General features: G+C 36.1%; 1 protein-coding gene across 19 annotated transcripts in view; it reads right to left on the reverse strand.

The window, feature by feature from the left end:
• The window catches only part of LOC115211100 (rap guanine nucleotide exchange factor 6), a 508151-nt gene that overhangs the window by 367486 nt on the left and 123493 nt on the right, over window positions 1–17172 (reverse strand). For all 19 annotated transcript variants that reach the window (XM_036502519.1, XM_036502517.1, XM_029779996.2 and 16 more), the window contains exon 3: window positions 14542–14669. In XM_036502519.1, the coding sequence (XP_036358412.1) occupies window positions 14542–14669 (128 nt within the window). The remainder of the gene's footprint in view (window positions 1–14541; window positions 14670–17172) is intronic.

The raw sequence follows: 17172 nt of genomic DNA on the forward strand, positions 1-17172 counted from the left end.
AAAATTAAGACCACTTCAGCAAAGTAAATTAAAATAATTATGAAAATGAGCTTATTGCATTAATTGCTCAGGTAAATCAGAAATACATTACAGGTGCACTATTTTATGAGTGAAGAACATGTATTTTAAGATTTGTAAACTACTCATAGAAATTGCTTCTAAGAAGAAGAAAAAAAGATTTCTAGTTCTAGGTGTGTACTGCATGTTTTAATTTAAGGGTTGTTTTCAACTGAATATACAAAATTAAATAAAATTTTCTTTAAGATTTCAGTCACATTAGACAGAAGTTTTCAGCAAGCATTTATTTGTTACTTAACCCTTTTGATAACAACCCAACTGAAACCACCTCTGGCTCTGTAGTCTTGTTTTCAAAAATTCTAAAGTAAAACTTCCACCAAACCTTAGTCACAATTTATGTTCCTAACACTAACTTAATGATAACTAAGTTATTTTACTAAATTCTTTGTTATATATAAAATCAATAGAAAGAAATACAAAACATCTCAACAGAAATATGGTGACAAAAAGGTAAAGGGCTGTTTTTCCACTGTACATACAAAATTAAATAAAGGATACTTTACAGTTTTCTTTAAGTTTTCAGTCACATCAGACAGAAGTTTTCAGCAAGCATTTATTTGTTACTTAAAAGTGTTTGTATTTAGACATCATTATCATTCTCAGTACTCTGAAACCATTTAAATGCTATGTTCATGATTGTTTGTATAAACATGTAATTTTGTACAAGAACTCAGATGTATTCTTTCCAGAACTGGAATCTTCCTCTTGAAAATAGACTATGTCCTGAAACTCTGAGTAGCTATACAATAAGACAATGGTCAAATCAACAACCATGTGGCATGCATAGCATTTTTCACTACATGAAATGCAATGAACCAATGAAGAAGCCTTAATGTAGTCATTTCGCTTCATAAAGATACCAGCCAAATCTACCTAAAAATTGTACATTACTGTCTTTTGAAAATGGTATACTGAACAATGTAATCTTAGATAGTACAAAATAATAAATAAATATAGGATATTCTGTTGTGTCAGGGGAGAGTAATTTTTTTTTTTGTGCCTTACAATTGTAACACACTCACTGGTAAAATTTCTACTTATTTCTTATTTTTATTTTCCTAAAATTTTCATTGGCGTCTTGCAACCTTTTCAATAATCTTGACTCTCAGGAAAATTTTAGGAAAATAAAAATAAGAAATAAGTGGAAATTTTACCGGTGAGTGTGTTACATTATAAGGCACAAAAAGAAAATGACTCTCCCCAGACACAACAGAATATGCTTCAACACACGAACTCAAATAAAGAATCTTGCAAACCAAATCCAAAAACGAAATAAAATATAGGACAGTCATAGTCGAAACATATAGAGCTAAATCAAAAGTAAAAAATCTGAAATGCAACTGCAATTTATCATCATCATTTAATGTCTGTTTTCCATGCTGGCATGGGTTGGATGGTTTGACAGGAGCTGGCAAGCCAGAGGGCTGCACCAGGACCCAATCATCTGCTTGGCATAATTTCTAAGACTGGATACCCTTCCTAATGCCAACCACTTTACATAGAGTACTGGGTACTTTGTATGTGTCACTGGCATGAGTGCCTTTTATGCGATGCCAGCATGGGTAGTTTTTATGTGGAACCAACACAGCTGTTCTTTACAAGGGACTGGTACAGGTACCTTCTTATATGATGCCAGCACAGGTGCTTTTTACACGGAATAGACAGGGATGCTTTTTACATGGCACTAGTATGGGTGCTTTTTATGCTAATTTGCTTAACCCTTTAGCATTTAAACCGGCCATATCTGGCCCAAATTTTCTACTGCTTTTATGTTCAAACCATCTAGATCTGGCCTCTCACACAAGCCCTACTATATCATTCTAAAAATGAAGAGTTACTTCATCAAATTCTCAGAACTACAAGATAATGCAGGATTAATTCAAAACAATGTGAATGAAAAAGCATTATATTTTACAAAGTAATCTGAACACTAAAGGGTTAAACCAGTTGTTGTAATCATTTCATATTTCACCCAAAATTGCAGATGAATCAATGAAGAGCAAAAGTATTCTGAGGTGAAGATGGTCCAATATATGGTCTTTATAAAGTGTGCATATTCTACATCACCAAGTAAGAATCTGCATAGACTATACTGTTTGATCCAACCAGTCTCAAAGTCATTTCCATAGAAACATACCCTTTTATTTATTTATTTATCTATCTTTTTTATTTTTGTTGCCTGGAAGGAAGGTCTGTGCCTATGGCCTTTGCAGGCTCTCCAAGATCAGCAAGATTACATGCAAGGAAGGAATTCCATAATGCTAATATTCAGACGAGGAAGGGCTGGACCAAGTAGTTGGTATGAAGATTGGAGGGGAGAGATAGATACACACTACGAATGACAAGGGGATGAGAAACAATTGAGCCAGGGGTGCTTGAATGGAGATAATATGGGACCAGTGAATTTCAAGGATCAGAAGCCAACATAGCAGCAGTAGAAAAGGTTGTTTTTTTTTTGTACATTGCGTATATCTAAGATTACATTGTTCAGTATACCATTTTCTAAAGACAGTAATGTACAATTTTTTGGTAGATTTGACTGGTATCTTTATTTAGCCAAATGACTACATTGAGGCTTTTCATTGGTTCATTGCATTTCATGTAGTGAAAAATGCTATGCATGCCACATGGTTGTTCATTTGATCATTGTCTTATATAGCTACTCAGAGTTTCAGGACATAGTCTATTCTCAAGAGGAAGATTCCAGTTCTGAAAAGAATACATCTGAGAGAGGAAACAGTTAACTTGTGAACCAAAGGTTGGAGCGTGTTGATGGACAAGTACATTCCAATCAGTCAAGTTGTGTTACTAAATATAAGTAGAGTCTTTGGAGAAGTGATTTAGCCCCAAAGACAAAGACAAGCTATACTAATTATTGGCTGCTCTGAAAAGCTATTTGAGGAGCTTCTGAGATTAGGTGTCAGACAGAAAACCAAGAAGTAATAATTTAAAATCTCAAACAAACAGCTACTAAGAGTTCTGTGTGTATGTAGAAATCATTTTTAATAGTATTCTTCATGTTTTTATTTCATTATTCTTACTCACTGAACTATAAAGTGTTTTGTTGTGCTTGTTCCCCACCCCCAAAATCAAATTTAATGCCCCTAAAATCACGGTTATCCTTGCATAAAGGTATGTCCCCTGCATCCTTCTTCAGCTGAGCAATCCTAATCTTCTGGGCTCACGAGTGCTTGTGCCACAAAATAGCACCTGCGCCAGTGCCATCTAAAAGCACCCATGCTGCTATGTTGGCTTCTAATCCTTGAAATTCACTGGTCCCATATTATCTCCATTCAAGTACCTCTGGCTCAATTGTCTCTCATAGAAGCATCTAGTACACTGAGTATAGTGGCTGGCATTAGGAAAGGCATCCAGCCATAGAAACCATGTCAAAACAGACATGGAGTCCCTGGTTGCTCTTCAGCTCACCAGCTCCTATCAAACCGTCCAACCCATGCCAGCATGGAAAATGGACGTTAGATGATGATGATAAAAAAAAAATTACTGCAAATTATATTTACAACTCAAAGTGCTCTTTTCAGTTATGCTGTTAAAATACATCATCTTACTAGATAATATACTTAATGAACAGTTTGAAGAAATAGGCTTAACATTACCACAGAGTAACAACTGGGGAAGCAAATTCATTTAGAAAGCTTAGATAGACTAATTATAGCTTTTAAGAATAGATCTTTTTCAGAGAATGAATATCCCCCCCCCTTCTTCCTTGTCAAATTAGAAAATGAATTTTAATATAATATTTAATCAACCTTCACCACCAAAGAAATAAGGTATATACTGACACTGAAGTAAATGAAAACTAAAAGAAGACGGGAACGGAAGATAAAGTTATTTTAGAGAAAGCTTTACTAATTTTTATTAAATTATTTCTAAAAGCTTTCAATGAGCATGGCATTATTTGAAAGAAAATGTACAATTAAAATTAACAGCATTCTAGTCAGAAATCAAGATTCATTATCTTAGAAATGTTTAAAGAAGGCACGATTTAATACTAGTTGTGATTCTTAGAGCCGAGTGTTGTGGAGATAGACAGAAGAAACTAGCCAAGGTGGATAATAATTTTTCTTTGTAATGAATGCAAATTTTTTGAAAATGAATTCGTCAGCTCTTAGAATATAAATCAAGTTATAAGGAACTGATCGGTATATACATAACAGATAATAATATAATGACAGTGAACGTATAATGTAGAATTTTTTTTAATGTTTGAAATTGTGAGTACGAGTATAACACGATTCATGGGAGATAATCCTGTAAAAATGTCCTTTGTAAGGTGTTACTCATGTAGTAGTGATAGTAAAGTAAAACAATGAACGATATTTATCCATAGTCACTTTCTCGGTTATAATATATTATTTTTTTTAATTATAGATATAATATGGATATTACACAATATTGATAAAACTGTCTGAAATCTATAAATATCAAGGTGTCAGCATTCATTTACATTTACAAATCAAGGAAGAAAAAAATATTTTGGTTTTTTAAGTTCATTCATAAAACAAGAGTTATCTCCTCTTCGTATTTAAAACCGCTAGCGCGAGCAGACAGCGTTCTGCGAACGACGGTGAGGTCGATAAATTAAGTACCAGTTACGCACTGGGGTCGATGTAATCGGCTTAGTACCTATGTCTGTCCTTGTTTGTCCCCTCTATGTTTAGCCCCTTGTGGGTAATAAAGAAGTAGGTATTTCTACACGCACGTTCAGAGTTCAAATCCCGCCAGGGATCAACTTTAAACCTCCCGGAGTTTCTCGAGACGGAAGGTTTTATTTCTCCAAGAGCAGATAAAATAAAATACCAGTCAAGTAATTAAGTCGATGGTTTCAACTAACCAACCCCTCTCAAAACTGCAGACTTATGCCTAAATCACATAAGTATTTTTCAATGATTGTACAATAAACAATATAACGCCCACAAAGTTGTCAACCACCTCACCAATAACAACACTGAACACCTTTTTGATCTCCATGTGTCTAACACACGTGGACATGCCTACAAAGTCAGAAAACAGCACAGCTACCATGACTTTCGGAAACATTTTTTCACGCTCAGAGTTGCTGAAGCATGGAATAAACTGCCTGCGTCAGTTGTTGACTGCCATGACACTGCATCCTTTAAGGCTCTCATGCTTTCCGAAATCCGCCGAAACTACACCTGATTATATATACACTTTAGATGAGTTGTAGTGCACCTGAGCACTGTACACAATGTTTATTATTATTATTATTATGTATATTTTCAAATGAATGAAAATACACATATATACACAAACAACACCATCTGGGTTTTATGGTTTGTTTTTATGAAGCAAAATGAAAATCAACATTACCGAATTTCCACGTTATTTTAAAATGGAAAAGAGCGATTGGACTTTGCCGAATTCTAACTAAGCTGCCTTATTCTTATTCCTTGTTGGTTATATATATATATATTCCTTTAGTATTAACTGTCGGATCGGATAAAAGAGTATTCAATACTATAGGCAAGATTAACAATATTTTATTTTAGTCGAGTCAGTCTCTGAGTTTCACCTGTAAATGCACAGGATCTTCAGGCAAGTTGCAACTGTCACAACTTACCTGGAGACGCTGCGCACTCACATGTGGAATCCAGAGTGGCAAGCGACTGGCCGCTACGTACATACGTATTTTCTTTTTACCACTGCTTCGGTCTACGGTCATATTGAGGCAGCCTCAAAGGCTTTTTGTTTTTTAATCAATAAAATCGAATTCAGTACCTATTTTGTCGGTTTGTTTCCCCAGTCCCCACGCTGCTACGTTAAAGGAGCGTAAATAAACCTACACCGGTTATCAAGTAGAGAGAGAGGAAAACAAACGTCGCGCGCACACCCCAGTTTCTGTCTACCCGACTCATTCACAAGACATAGGTCAGCCATCCCGCTCAAAGTACTGCATAGTGGAACTGAACCTGAAACCGTGCGGTTGCTAACCAGAGAATATATATATATATATATATATATATATATATATATATATATATATATATATATATATATATAATAAAGGATAAATTTAATTATTTATCTATGTATTAGATATTTACATTTTTTAATTCCTTCAGAAGTCAAGAGGTCGTTGTCTCCCCTGGCACCAACCAAGACGATTGGGAAGCGCGCGCGATTGTGTGTGTGTGTGAGAGAGAAAGAGAGAGAATTAACGCCCAGCAGCTTTTTTGATAATAGACCTGAAATTCTATGAAAATAGATCTCAATTTCTACCAATCAACAGTGAGAATGCAATCTATTAAATTAGATAAACCATAAACAACAGCTCGGCTTTCTTATATCTATCTTATTATATTTCAAGAATTCAAATTGGTCTGCTAAATTGAAAAACGTAAAATCAATTTTCTTTCATTCCAGAACAAATCAGAAGCTTAGCAACAAATTAATTTCTACATAAAACATAAACTAGGTAAAGAAAATCCGCCTCAATCACCATCTGTAGTGGAAATGCAACATAGAATATTTCGAAAAGTGTCTCTACATAAGTTTCTGTAGGTAAATTCAAAAAGTTTTTTGACATGATGTGAAGTATTTTTGATTGAGAGACAAGTGGTGTTTTGGTGATAAGTTTGACATCTAGCATAATCTTGAATGCAATTTTACGAATTTACAATGGTGCTCCTCACTATTATAATTATTCACATGCGAGAAGTGTGTGTGTATATAATATATATATATATATATATATATATATATACATATATATATATATATATATATATATATATATATATATGTGTGTGTGTGTGTATGTATGTATGTATGCACACACACACATACTTTTTATTAAAGCAGCAAAATTATTCCAGAACTGTTACTCAAGAGTTTCACGTTCTTGTTCGTCAGACAGTTGTGATAAATAATGTAATAATAATAATAATAATTGTGTACAGTGCTCAGGTGCACTACAACTCATCTAAAGTGTATATATAATCAGGTGTAGTTTCGGCGGATTTCGGAAAGCATGAGGGCCTTAAAGGATGCAGTGTCATGGCAGTCAACAACTGACGCAGGCAGTTTATTCCATGCTTCAGCAACTCTGAGCGTGAAAAAATGTTTCCGAAAGTCATGGTAGCTGTGCTGTTTTCTGACTTTGTAGGCATGTCCACATGTGTTAGACACATGGAGATCAAAAGGGTGTTCAGTGTTGTTGGTGAGGTGGCCGATAACTTTGTGGGTGTTCACCAAGTCCGTCGCCAGACGCCGGAGCTTCAGTGAATCCATGCCCAGGGAAACAAGGTGCTCAGAATATGGTAGGTGTCTGATGGAGGGTATGCGTTTGGTTGCACGTCTCTGGACAGATTCCAGGAGGCCAATGTTCTGAGCAAGATAGGTGTTCCAAACTGATGATGCGAATTCCAAGTGTGGTCGTACCATAGCTGTATACAGTTTTAAATAGATGGCTGGAGAGCGGCTAACAAAAGTCTTGCTGAGTGATGCCAAGACACCCTCGGCCTTCTTGACAATTTTAGAGATATGCTTTGTCCAACGCAAATCACAACTGACAGTGATGCCTAGGTCACGCTCGCAAGAGGGTTTCTTGATATCAGTGTTGTAGAGGGAGTATGTGGACGCAGGGCTTTTCCTCCCAAAATGCATGGTGGTACACTTGTCCACAGCCAGTTTCAGTTGCCAGTCTGTGATCCATTGCTGCATTGTGTCCAGGTCTGATTGCAGGAAAGAGTTGTAGACATCAGGATCATACTATATTGCCAGTACCCGAGGTCATTGCCAGTACCCGAGGTCATTGCCAGTACCGCCTGACTGGCCCCCGTTCCGATGGCACGTAAAAAGCACCCACTACACTCTTGGAGTGGTTGGCGTTAGGAAGGGCATCCAGCTGTAGAAACTCTGCCAGATCAAGATTGGAGCCTGGTGCAGCCATCTGGTTCGTCAGCCCTCAGTCAAAAACGTCCAACCCATGCTAGCATGGAAAACGGACGTTAAATGATGATGATGATGATATATGCATATATATAAATATATATACATATATATAAATATATATTGTTGGTAAATAATAAATCCGAAAAAGAAGTACACTAAGTAATACAGCAGTATAGTATATAAAATTAGATATGGCCATTCTATGTGGTTACCCTGAGTTTCACGTCCATAAATTGCTTAGCCTTACAGCGTATCACCAGACGCTAAACCTGTTGGTTTAAGCATCTCTCACTACAGAGGCCATAGGCCAACAGGTGTAGGGTCTGATAATATGCTGTAAAGCTAAGTGCTTTATGCATGTGAAACCCAAGGTAACCACAAGGTAACCATATCTAACTTTATCTATCTATACATATATATATATATATATATATATATATATTATATATATATATATTATATATATCATCAGCATCATCATTTAATGTCCGTTGTCCATGCTGGCATGGGTTGGACAATATATAATGTACATATATATTCTAAACTCTCACACGTGTCTGATGAATGGTTACATGAAACTCAAAGTAACAGTTTGTGAAGTTTTGTCCGCTTCAATAATATAGTATTTTACTCTTTGATATTCAAGAAAACTTTTTCTCTACCTTGTTTTACACTAGTATGCTTAACAAAATCTGTAACAGAACTAAAAAAGAAATTCCAAATGTGGATGCAAAACCTGGAAGCAAATGGCCTTAAAGTAAACTTAGCAAAAATGAAAGATCTAGTAAGCAAGAAAACAGACAGGACTCTACCCACTTCAGGTCAATGGTCCTGCTCAATATGTAGGAGAGGTGTAGGCAGGAATTCAATTCCAGTGCAAAATATGGACATAAAATAGGTGCAGCGGAAGAGAGAAGTGCTTGTAGGTGGATGATGTACAGCAGCCATAAAGTCTGCAGATATACAGGAAAGTTGATTTTCTCAAATGCCCCAAATGCTCTCTGGAGATAATGGATCATTTCTGCTACCTAGATGACCTAATTAGCAGTGGAGGAGATGCACCAAGAGCCTAATTGCTAGAATAAGAACAGGACAGAGAAAGTTCACAGAGCTTTTACCTGTTGGCAACCAAAATCTCTCTCTCTCTCTCCAAGTAAAAGGAAGGTTATATGATGCATGTGTATGAACAGCAATGCTACAAAGTAGTGAGACATGGGCCGTAAATGCAGAAGGCATGTGAAGACAAGAAAGGGATGAAGCCAGTATGCTCTGCTGGAGGTGCTATGTCAGTGTACATGTGTGACATAGTGCTAATGTATTGAGAGAAAAGTTAGGCAGAAGAGGAATTAGATGCAATGTACAAGTGAGAAGACTGTGTTGGTTTGGTCGTGTGATGTGCATGGATGAGAACAGTTGCATAAAGAAGTGCTGATCATTTAAAGTGGATAGAACTTGTGGAAGAGGATGACCCAGGAAGACATGGGATGAGGTAATGATAGCTGATCCTCAAGACATTGAGCCTTATTAAGGAGATGACAAAGAACTGAGATATCCGACACCTCACTGTACTCAAGAAAACCTGCCCACCACAGTAGATTTGATATTCTAAAACTACCTTCATAATGCTAGTCCATGACAGACTGTCCCACCTGTACCCCATCCTCTCTGCTCCAAATTTCATCTCCTAACATCCATCACTTCTCTATCACCTGAGAGCAGAATAGGCACATACATCCCTCAGCCCCTACTTTCTCAACTACCTTTCTTCCCCACCCCAAAACCACTGCTATCTCCCCTTATCTTCCCTTGCCTACTGTTTCGACCAATCACTTCCTTTCTGTGCCTTCTCGTCCCACCCTCGTACTGTTCTCCAACATTAATACCTCTTTTATCTGCTATCACCTTCAATGCCCTCACACACTGCAACCCCTGCCCCTGAGCTTCTCCTAGGTTTCTCTCCATCATTTGTTAGTCACCTCTAACCTGTACACTCATCCAGTCCAAACCTTTGTACTACCTCACCTATTCTCACCACCCCTAAAGTCCCTCGAAGCCATGTTCCATCACAACAACTGATGATGTCGACCATCATCACTCTCACTACCGCTCTCCTTATCTTACTCTCTAACTCACTCTCCTTTCTTTTCCAACTGGGGTATCCATGTATCTACACCAAGACACCTATCTCTGTCCATCTATACCTTTAATCTCTTGACTGGTACAAAGCCAACACCCTCAATACTACTACTTTCTCCTCCCAGTTGAGGAATTTTTTCCTTCCTTTGTCTAACAAAGTGGAGGCACGTAGCTTAGTGGTTAGGGTGTCAGCATCATGATCGTAATATTGTGGTTTCAATTCCTGGACCGGGCAACGCATTGTGTTCTTGAGCAAAACACTTCATTTCACGTTATCCCAGTCCACTCAGTTGGGGAACACATACGCCATAGAAACCGGGCCCATGAGCCTGGCTAGGCTTTAAAAGGGTGCATTTATTTTATTTATTATTTGTCTAACAAGGTACTTGGTAACCCTGTCAGTAATGGTAACAAATAGAAAAACACTGGTTAAATGATGATGATGATGGTGTGTGTGCGTGTGTAATATGTCTCTCTACAGTTTTGCTTTCCTTCAAATAAAAATAATTTTCAAAATAATTTTGAATTCATAATATCAATTTCTGATTACGTACTCCCAAGAAGGAAGGCCACAACTATTTCACTCTTCAAAATAATACATTAATACATTAAAATATCAAATGATTAAACATGTGGGTAATAAAAATACTCGCAAATGCAATAAATTGCATTTGTTGAAACGTAACAGCATGCATCGAGTTAAGGAGATTTAATGAAGAAATACGTGAATATTTCAAAGAAGGAAGATATAGTTTAATATTTGATAAGTTGGGAGGTGGTGGATAAGAAAAATGGTACAATGATGAATTAAGCCCCTAGCACAATGTAATTTAATTCCTTAGGAAGCTCAGGTGGTTGTTGATATTGTCTAGCTGTGAGTCAATTTTGATCAAGCAGACCTATGGGCATATCTACACAAGTGTGCCCCCCAATATTGAATTTGTTTCCTCACCTTTTTGATCTCCATGTGTCCAACACACGTGGACATGCCTACAAAGTCAGAAAACAGCACAGCTCCCATGACTTTCGGAAACATTTTTTCACGCTCAGAGTTGCTGAAGCATGGAACAAACTGCCTGCGTCAGTTGTTGACTGCCATGACACTGCATCCTTTAAGGCTCTCATGCTTTCCGAAATCAGCCAAAACTACACCTGATTGTCCCCCTTCCATACTCATACACATATGTGTATGTCATATGACTCATGCACTGTTCTTTTCCTGACGCTTGTACATTACCCTATGTACTATACATACACTTTAGATGAGTTGTAGTGCACCTGAGCACTGTACACAATGTTTTATTATTATTATTATAAAGACCCCTTTCAGTCATGAATGATGATGGGATTGCACACACACCATTGTCATCATCATCATCATCATCATCCTTTAACGAACATTTTCCAAGCTGGCATGGGTTGGACGTTTGACCAAAGCAGGTGAGCTCAAACCAGACTTCATTGTTTTGGCATTATTTCCATAGCTGAATGCCCTTCCTAATGCCAAGTACTTTGCAGAGTGTACTGGGTGCTTTTCTTGCACCCGCACCAGTGCTTTTCTTTTATTTATTACTATCACTGACAGAGTCACCAAGTACCATGTAAGACAAAGGAAGGCAAAAACTCCTCAACTGGGAGAGGAGAGTAGTAGTATTGAGGGTGTTGGCTTTATACCAATTGAGAGATTAAAGGTATACAGCATGGCTTTGAGTTAAGATGACTTAGTGAAGAAATATGTGAATATTTCAAAGAAGGAATATATAGTCTAATATTTGATAAGCTGGGGAGGTGGTGGATAAGAAAAATGGTACAATGATGAATTAAGCGCCTAGCACTATATAGTTTCATTCCTTACGAAGCTCGGCTGGTTGTTGATATTGTCTAGCTTTGAGTCAATTTTGATCAAGCAGACACTGAATTTGTTTCCTCATAAAGAGCCCCTTCAGTCATGAATGACCATGGATTGCACCTAGAAAGTTACTCTTCTGAGGCACAAGTCTGGGTAAGGCTGTTTATGGAAGACCAGTAGTCTCCCATGCATACCAGTCACACACCCAGCTTCAAGCCACGGATGTTATCCAAGGAGAAGGCAAAGGTCAACACAGCTTGGCACCAGTGATGTCACAACTCATTTCTACAGCTGAGTGATCTGAAGCAGCATGAAATAAAATATCTTATTTTCAGAAAAATGGATATTTTTTAATGAAATTTTCTGTAAATACCTTTCAGATGGTGCAGATTATGATTAAATCTAAATTTATTGTGAAAATAAAATTTACTGGGTGCACTTGGGTGTTTTTTGTTCTTTTTTATTCTTTACAAGTTTCAGCTCAAGAGCTGAGGCCATGCTACAGCACAGCTATTAATATACTGACACATATCGCATAATTTTTCAAAACTTCCAGATTTCATTTTGTAAATATATGTGATGTGTGTCAGTAATACATATGTGCATGCCCACCAAATTTTTGTCACATTAAATTCTGATATAATCTTATTCTACACCATCTGAAAAATACTTACTCTTTTAATTGTTTCAGTCATTTGACTGCGGCCATGCTGGAGCAATGCCTTTAGTCGAGCAAATCGACCCCGGGGCTTGTTCTTTGTAAGCCCAGTACTTATTCTATCAGTCTCTTTTGCCGAACCGCTAAGTTACGGGGACGTAAACACACCAGCATCGGTTGTCAAGCAATGCTAGAGGGACAAACACAGACACACAAACATATACACACACATACATATATATATATATACATACATATATACAACGGGCTTCTTTCAGTTTCTGTCTACCAAATCCACTCACAAGGCTTTGGTCAGCCCGAGGCTATAGTAGAAGACACCTGTCTAAGGTGCCACACAGTGGGACTGAACCCGGAACCATGTGGTTGGTAAGCAAGCTACTTACCCCACAGTCACTCCTGCACTTGTAGAAAATTTCATTACAAAAAAAATATTTATTTTTCTGAAAGTTACAAGAAAATAAATTCGGATTGTGACACACCTGCTGGGTATATCAAACTATGATCCCTTATTGGCTTATCCTGTTGAGAATGATTAATTTAGTACCAGTAATGATCAGTGGTTGATTCAGTTGACTGTATACATCTTTCCTACAAATGTGTAGCATTCTGCCAAAGTCAGAAATCTATGTTTGATAATTTAATAACAGAATTTGATATATAATATCCTGTTTGCTAATTTAAATTAAATAAGAGACAATTTGATATTTGATATCTTTGTTTATTTTCATAACTATTAAGAATGAGAAAATAAAGATTATTTCTCTCCAAAATTAAGAAACAAATATATGTCATTCTTGTAATATAAATTATATTTTCATAAAAAGAAACAATTTAGAATTTATTGTAGTAACTTTCTAAAAATATTGCCATTAGATATTGGTATCATACATTTCCATTTAAACATATAATCATATGGTGGATAGGAATGGGTAATAATAGAATTTGCAAATGGCTGCAAATGGGAAATGAAATTTAAGAATTATGATTAGATCTTTGAAGAATATAGATTAAATGATTTCTCCAAGCTGCCACATAATTCACTAAGCATACATAACATTATTTATTTATTCCAAAGCCATGGAAAACAAATAGATATTTTTTGAATTTTTGATAAAATATATTCAATACAAAGGAATGTTTAAAAATTGTAAATATAAAAGATATTAAAGAAAACAATTTTAAATAGGTGATTAATTAGCCTTTTAATTATATCTTTGTATTTTAGTTTTACTTAATGGTAGTTTTACTTAATGGTATATTTTTCAAAAAATTTCAGGTGCCATGACACACGCAATTTTGTTGAAGTGGATTTGCCAGATCCACCTCTTGTCACCTACCCCCACCTTTTCCCATCAAAGTTAAAATTTACCCATAAGCAGACATGTTTTCATAGAAGACACTGGTTGCATGATGGTGACGCTCATTTACAACTATTACACAAACTCAAGGCAAGAACACTGAACTTGAAACCATGTAGTTGGGAAACAAACTTCTCACCACACAGCCACAAACATACAGACATATCTATACATTATTTAGTCAACAATCTACACAAAATTACAGAGATGTACTTGCATAGCATGTGACCTGATCTGAGATCGTGTGCTGGAACGAAAACAATTGCAGCGTGGAAGGTGTTTATAAGCCATTTAAGAAACACACAAAAACCGTTAGATTCACTTCAACATTTAAATTTAATTTGTCAAAATATTTTCGGCGCTTTGAGACCGCGACCTGTTCACTGACAGGTGAATTCTGTGCTACATCTCTACACAAAATTATTAATTAAACAGTAGAGTGTGAATTCCTTGCAATCAATATTTTCACAAAATAAATATAAGACAAAATAAATATAATGACTTACCAATACAAGATTTCATTAGCATCGTGGTATTCATAGCGGACAGTACGGCAGAGAGCTTTCAATGCCGATTCTCTTGATAAGGATAATGCTTCCATTCCATGGAGGTAAGAGTAAATGATATCCAGATCCTAAAAGAATAAATGCATTGAGATGAAAACCCATGGTAACCAAATAACATTGATAATAGATAATAAATATATTACGCAATAAGTCAAACAGTCGATGATGACTTCTAAAAATATTCAAAGAAACTAATTCATTGGTCAATAGTGTAGCTAATAGAGAGGGAAGGGGTTCAGTACAACCCAGGGTGATGTTTTTAATGGGGCAACACCCTTGGGTTCACCGTATAAGCCTGTAGGCTTGGGCACCCCAAGGGGATGGTGCGAATTCAAGAGTAGCCCTTACACTCTAGCTACGTCATTGCTATTGGTGCAGCAACAGGCAAAGTACTCCTTACTCTAAGTCAAGACCGATGTGGTTCCATATTTCTGATACTCAAGAGTAAAAAACAATAACATTCTGGAATAAATAAGGCCTAGAGAAGTTGCTCTGAAACTTATTTTGTAACAGAACCTTTTATTTGATTTTCCAAAAACCACAGGGACCATAAATCTATTTTACAGGCAAAACCCTGCAAGCCTAATTTTTATAAGAAATTAAATAAAATTAAAAATTGTTCTTGAGAAAGTATCTGTATAAAAATAAAATGTATAATAGCATATTTTGAAAATAGGGGGGAAAAAAAGGGCATGTCATTGATGAGGTTACTAATGGTAACAAAAGAACTTTGACAAATCTGATTGATTGTTTGACCAAATGATTAATTAAACAATTGATTAGTTAAAGTGTGAAATATTAACTAATTGATTAATGATTAATAAAAGAAGTGATACAGAACCAGTTCATGTGTTTATTATTGGCATAATAACACTCCTGATATACAAATATTTATTAAATTTTATTAAGAGCCACCTTACTTATATGGAACACCAGAATTTTTACCTGGAACCCACTTTGGGAAACAATGGTCAGAGCAGTGGTTCTCAACCAGGGTCCATCTGGCTCTTGGGCCATCATCATTTAACGTCTGCTTTCCATGCTAGCATGGGTTGGACGATTTGACTGAGGACTGGCAAACCAGATGGCTGCACCAGGCTCCAATCTTGATTTGGCAGAGTTTCTACAGCTGGATGCCCTTCCTAACGCCAACCACTCCGAGAGTGTAGTGGGTGCTTTTACATGCCACCAGCACAAGGTTCAGTCAGGCGGTACTGGCAACGGTCACGGAAAATCATGTTTTTTTTTTGTTTTTTTTTTTTTTGTTTTTTACGTGTCACCTGCACACCGGCACAAGTGCCAGTTAGCCGCTCTGGCAACGATCACACTCGGATGGTGCTCTTAGTGCTCCACTAGCACAGATGCCAGTCATCGAATTTGATTTCAATTTCGATTTCACTTGCCTCAACAGGTCTTCGCAAGCAGTGTCCAATGAAGGGAAGGTACACATAAGTGGGCTGGTTACACCTCTGGCTTAGGCTACAGGTGTCCATATAAAATGTTAAAATTAATGTACAATAAATTGCTTATACTTCTAGAATACACAAAATATTAAAAAAAATTTTATACAACTCCTAAAAATATTTACCTATAAAAACACAAGAATTTTTCTCTTTAGATACATCAAAAGGCTATGGGGGTCCAGTAGCGTAAAATAGAATCAAAAGAGCAAAAAATGATTGAGAACCTCTAGTCTAGAGAGGCAAACTACATCATTGGCAGTATTTCATAGTTCAGAATTAAAAATACTATTTAGATTTTTATCAATCAAAAGGAAAATAAATACCTATAACATAAATCACATAACTAAACTATACTTGCTTTTAAAAGTACCTTCCCCAAGTAAAAAAAAAATAATAAGATAAAATAAAAAGGAATTAATATATGATAGAAAATATTTTGTATTTTAAAGAGATCTTTTACTGATTTTTGTATATAAAATATCTGAAAATAATAGACTGTGTTGCCAGTCTATTCAACAATATCTATTGATTAGTGAACGATATAATTGATGCAATCAAATTTAAATACTTTTGACTGAAAATAATATTTAATCTCCTGTAGTGTTTACATTGTTATTTGACCCTCCTTTACAGAAGAAAGGGACAATTGAATGAAATTAAAGCCGTGTTTAGCTTAAATTGTTGAAGTAATTAAAGGAGAAAAAGAGTTTCAGAAAGGTGTAATTAGAGGAAAAGATTGCAGAAAGTGCAAATCACAAAAGTAGTCCTATGATGAAAAAACATTCCATCTGTGACTATCATATCATCTTTTCAGATATAGTCCATCATTACTCTATGGCTTCTCTTTTTTACAAGATGATAGGATGTGATTTAAGGAGATTTGACTGCTATTTCTAGTAAGTTGAGTAGCCATGTACAGGCAATGTTTTGCAAGTGTGTTATGTAACTGGTGTGCTAAAGTGAACGGCAGCTATTACATGTTATCTGTGCATGTTTAAATAAACTTTCAATTAGAAGTTTCTTTTGTTTGTTTTGCTGCTTGATGGAAGTTATGACTAAGTAGCTTCATATTGTCTAAATGGTTTATAATTCATGTGAATGTGATATA

The sequence above is a fragment of the Octopus sinensis genome, linkage group LG4 (assembly GCF_006345805.1).
Source record: "Octopus sinensis linkage group LG4, ASM634580v1, whole genome shotgun sequence".
Taxonomy (NCBI): domain Eukaryota; kingdom Metazoa; phylum Mollusca; class Cephalopoda; order Octopoda; family Octopodidae; genus Octopus; species Octopus sinensis.